At 43.2% G+C, this 4996-nt stretch overlaps 1 protein-coding gene across 2 annotated transcripts; it reads left to right on the top strand.

Annotated features, from left to right (window-relative positions):
- The first annotated feature begins 372 nt into the window (after positions 1 to 372).
- LOC127316980 (uncharacterized) lies at positions 373 to 3671 on the top strand. Of its 2 annotated transcripts, XM_051347485.2 has the most exons (6): positions 380 to 774; positions 1552 to 1671; positions 1781 to 1859; positions 2181 to 2267; positions 3042 to 3104; positions 3263 to 3671. In XM_051347485.2, the coding sequence occupies exons 1-6, from the start codon at positions 719 to 721 to the stop codon at positions 3338 to 3340; spliced, it is 483 nt and encodes a 160-aa protein (XP_051203445.1). In that variant the 5' UTR covers positions 380 to 718; the 3' UTR covers positions 3341 to 3671. The 2 variants fall into 2 exon arrangements, with proteins under 2 accessions (XP_051203446.1, XP_051203445.1); XM_051347486.1 differs by lacking the exon at positions 2181 to 2267 and having other exon boundaries at positions 373 to 774.
- Positions 3672 to 4996: the final 1325 nt, after the last annotated feature.

Consider the following 4996-nt stretch of genomic DNA (forward strand, 5'->3'; position numbering starts at 1 on the left):
GCCACCTTTATTAGGCATATCGATGTGCCCCCACGCCGCCACCTGCCAGCTCCCAATATCAGAACGGAGATCTCAGCTCGCACCGCTCAAGTGGACCGTCCGACGCTGTGTGTTGTTGCCTAGCCGAAGTGTGCCACCTCAAGCCCTCTCCTCGGCCCTCCTTATTCAACCCTCTAGCGACTTCACTTCTCCGCCACCTCGCGAGCTCCACCTAGACCCTAAGTCTCGGACCCCACCACGGGCCCTCCGACCATGGGTGGATGCAGCGGGTGGGCCGGAAGGCGTGGCCCACCCAGAATTCCATGAATATTTTTGTACCCCTAATCTAAAGTTCGGGAGAAAAATGAAAAGCTCAATTTAGCCATCTCTCGTTCCGGGCTTTCAGCATCAGGGAGAAGCGCCCCATCTCTCTCGTCTGCCTCGACTTCTGGTCGCTGGAGCATCCTCCCCCTGTCCACTCGACCGCCGCCGCCGCCGCATCCAAGACTCCTCCCTCCCTCCCCCGCCGGCCGTCAGCCACCTCGCCTTCCCCTCCCCGACTCCGTCACTCCGGCCGCCGCCTGCCCATCTGGTCCTGCTCGGCCGCTCAAGACCTAACCGGCTCCTCCCGCCGTTGTCCTCCCAGTTTCCTCCCGGGAGGCTCCGGCTCCTACGGTCGCCACTCTCAGACTGCGTCACCGGCGCCGCCTCGCCCGCGCGCGCTTCGTGTACGTCAGAGATGGCGGACGAATCATTTTTCAACAGGATGGTCTCCCAGCTTCGGTCGAAATCCAAGTGAGGAAAATCCCCACAGCCCTTGAGCCTACGTTTTGGTTTTATCCCCACAGTCCAATACAGTTTTCAGCATACTTGAGGTGATTTGACCATTTTCGCGTAAACTGAGTATAGCGAAAGTAGCATCATTTATCTCGTTAATCCCCATTTCGGCACTGATATATATAGTTTGTCTCTTTATCCTTTTGCTAGCATGCCAATTATTCCTGTACAAATGGTGATAAGCTACGGTGTAGAAGTGTGTGCTTAAATCGTAGTGCTCATGTGTTTACATGTATTGATCTTCGTAAAGAAAAAAATTGAACATGCCATCTTAATGTTAGATGGTGTTTTTTTTTTACTTCTTCAGTTAGGCAAGATGGATTCTACAGTCATTTATAGGCTTTCTCTTGGTGTATAGTGATTACTTATCGATAATCCTGTTACCCATATATAGATATGATAGGACAACGTACTCATCACGCTATCCATACATGTAATTCGGTTTTTGTCTGCGCTACGAACGAAATTTATCAAACGTTCTCATCACACTTTATTCGCTAGGACGAGCGAGCGATTTCTGTTTATGAATACTGTTGCGCTAAAAAGGTTAGAAAACCTGTAAGGTGCTTCTTGCACTCACTCAGGAAGTCATTGTTCACATCACTCTGGAAGTAGTTGTTCACACTCACTCAGCTGCAGGAACTAGTTTGTATACATATTCCTTCTTACAATTAAACTCGTTTGTGTATGTTATTGTTATTTCATTATGTTTTCATCATCTTTATGATATTGAAGGTACTACACTGGATATCCCAAGGATCTAGGGCCGTCAAGGATTATACCATTCACCTCTGAGCGCCAGTTTGTGCAGTTATTACATGAAGGACGGCCTGTGGTTGTGGCCTTCACTATTAAGTATGTTATGCTCCTGTTTTCTGTTCAGAAACACACTAAAAAATAGTTCAATCGTCTTATGTCAAAAGCTTTGCACATAGTCACAGCAGTAATGAAGTTACTTTTGTAGGTGCACTTATACACAGCATCTGGACAAAGTACTGGAGGAAGCTGCTGCTACATTTTATCCTCATGTAAAGTTCGTTCGGGTAAGCAGGCTTTTATGTGTGCAAAAAATATGCAGTGGAAGTATGTTCAAGTCACTTATAAGATGATGAGTTAATTTGAAAATGTTAATGCACTGTGCTTTTCTATCTTTTCAAATAAACATGGTTTCTTGGGTAATAAATATGTTCAAACTTTGTTGATTCTTGTTTCTCATCTATACAAATTGTGACTGCTGCCATCGGTTTTGCCTTCAGTGTCAAACAAATAAGAATTTGATTATTTTGTTGTGTGTTGTCACTTCTGCCATCTTTTTTTTCATTTAGTCTCAAACAAATAGGAATTGACTTTTTTTGTCCTGGCAGGTGGAATGTCCAAAGTATCCTAGTTTTTGCCTTACGAGGCAGAAGACCGAGTATCCATTTCTTGAAGTATTTTACAACCCAGAACAGGTTATAATTGTTTGCTTAATGTTTTATTGGTTCACACTTGTTGCCATTTTCTGGCAATTACTTCGAAATATGTTGCCATTAACATTTTTGTCAACAATCTCGATTCTTGATATTATATTGTTTGCTAATGTTTGTGGATGGAGAACATATGTGTGTTCATGACTTGAAAATTGTTAAAAGAACCTAACTTCTTTCTGCACGTTACTTTTAGCAATTTGGAATTCATATACCCTAGCGTGAGAGTAATTTCGATAAAAGTTTCTCTATATGTGCTTTCGCCTTTCTCAATCCTTTGAATAGGGAAAAGCGCAAGTTGCATTGGCGGGCTGATTTGCAACCACCATTACAATACAAGACTGCCTCAATATTTGTGCAATTTAGTTCCTGAGATAGCAGAAAAGCACTAGTCTAGTTTGTGGAAGAATGGTCTTAAGTATTCAGGGTATTGTGTAGGTCAAGAGATCTGTTGCTGCACCTTTTGACAGATCATGATTCTTGTTTTCATTGGCATGCCATTTCAGCATGCTCTTTATGGTCAGATTGATCTTAAATGGCGGTAGCTATTCTAGTTATTATTTGGGTAGCTGTGTTTAATGTGTTTCTTGTCTAATAGGCATCACATATTATTTGGTAAAGCGCCACCGCATTGTTTCCAGAATATAATTAATTTTGTTTTCTTTCTTTCATCTTTACTTATCGTGCTAGTTGCATTTACACATAAATGTGATTTATCATTGTTTTGTCCCTGTAACAACATGCTCTTTATTTTCTCAGGCTGCTAACCCAGGAAAGATTGCGGATCAGAACATCACAAAGTATTCCGCAAAAGTTCTACCTGTAAGCAATGTCCTGAAAATTACTTCAAAATATTCGTGCATGAGCCATTTGTGTTGCCGTTTCCACAAAGAATACATCACCCATTTACTTGTCAGTTTAATGCCTTTATAGCCTCGGTTCCAGGTTGAGCTGATGTGATACTATTTCCTTATGTGCAGTTCAACTATGACCAGAGCGTATATGGATTTCGAGAATATTTCAAGAAGTACGGATTCAAGTACTCTGAAACAAACTAGGTCTATCATGGAGAAGCCCTGCAGAGCTAACCGGACCAACTTGCATGAGTCCGGCTTTTTGAACGTACCATCAGCGTTATGGTTCTACCGTGTTCAAGCATATCCATGAACAAATATGAAATGTTCTATTATTATATATTAGCCTTCCCTGGCAAATGGTTGAAAACATGGCCAAGCTGTTAGCTAGGTTTCCACTATGCTCAAGAGTGAGTAGAAGAATTTCTGGATGTTGCATGTTGTGTTTCATGGAATGTCTAAACTGCGATTCTCAATTCACTATTATTAAGTTCGGTGGCTCACATTACAGAACCTTTTGGATTGGGATTCAAAATGGCCTGGATTGCACTGTGATTTCATTCTGTGGTACTGTGTTGGCTGGCTGTGTCCAAGTAGGCTGGCAGTTTGCCTATGTGTTCTTCGGGGTTGACCTTATTGGCTGGTTAAACCAAGTTGGAGGCAGTGTGACCAATTCAATAGCTTACTACTGTAATGTAAATCTATAAAATTCAATTCCACTCCTTCAGACTGTCCACAATGCAGTCAATCCAGCGCTTGCATCCTACAGTATGATGATCCGTCCAGGTAGAATACTAATAGATGTTTATATGTTTACCTATAAGATTGGTCAAACTTGCAACATATTGGGTTTTGACTAAAAATGTATGGCTTGTTTTATAGAATAGAGGTAGTAGGACACTGCCTGTAATGTCATGGTGGCCGGTGCATGGCGTCGAAAGTGTTCAAGAGGGTGGATGGCGTTGTATATCTTTTAATTTATTTTTGTTGGCAGCAGTATATCTTTCTACTTAGTTTAGCTTACTGTTGTTTTTGTTGCATATTTTGTATCTTGTGTTTATCATTAAAGTAAATCAAGTATATGTACCTGATTCTTGTTTCTTCAGGCAATGTGCTGAGCACAAAAAGAAACATTGGTTGATAAAGTTGGAAGTATATATGCAGACCGCTATATCAAGGAGCTATGGGAAAATAGATAAAAACGTTCTAATACTTCTTACATCAAATTATAGGTGTTGATGGAATTTTCTTCCACATCTAATACACCAATTCTGGGTGAAAGAGCCATGTTCGTCGCCAGAAACACCTACACAAGTGCGATGGGCTACGAGTAGCGGTCTTGAGGTTGAAGGCCTCACCGGTGCCCATGAAATAAATGAGATCCTCCTCCACCTCTCCACATGGCGCAGCTACGGACTTGGAGAAGTGCATGCTGATAAAGAGTGCCCGGCCGCCTCCTAGCCCACCGGTCACCGGCTTCCAAGCGCCGGCGTTGGGGTCCGCTTCGAAAACTTCCACACCACGCGTAATGTATAGAGCGCCTAGATGGTTATCCATCTCTTTCTCTTCTCGTGTTTGATGATGATGCCTCACCATGAGTAGCTTCCCACGTGATTCAACCAGATGGCGGCTAGTCATGTGGAGATCATCAGGAGATCCAGCGCGTGGCGTCCAGGTATGAGATGCTGAGCAATTGTGGAAAGAGATGTCATCTGGTGCGGCTGCTACCAGCTGCGCCGCCTCATGGTGGTGAGCATTGTAATAATCAGGCGAGTTTTTGATGAGGTAGCTTCCCATGGTGACCATGGGTCTTCCATCGCCATCTAGGGCGAGATCAAAGGTGATGAGGTCCTCTGCGTT

This window comes from Lolium perenne, chromosome 7, assembly GCF_019359855.2.
Source record: "Lolium perenne isolate Kyuss_39 chromosome 7, Kyuss_2.0, whole genome shotgun sequence".
Classification (NCBI taxonomy): Eukaryota; Viridiplantae; Streptophyta; class Magnoliopsida; order Poales; family Poaceae; genus Lolium; species Lolium perenne.

Excerpts from the sequence above, each read along its gene's own strand:
- LOC127316980 (XM_051347485.2), top strand. The coding sequence starts at position 719 with ATGGCGGACGAATCATTTTTCAACAGGATGGTCTCCCAGCTTCGGTCG. Across the intron at positions 775-1,551 it reads CAGCTTCGGTCGAAATCCAA|GTACTACACTGGATATCCCA; the intron begins GTGAGGAAAATC and ends ATGATATTGAAG. Across the intron at positions 3,105-3,262 it reads ATTCCGCAAAAGTTCTACCT|TTCAACTATGACCAGAGCGT; the intron begins GTAAGCAATGTC and ends CCTTATGTGCAG.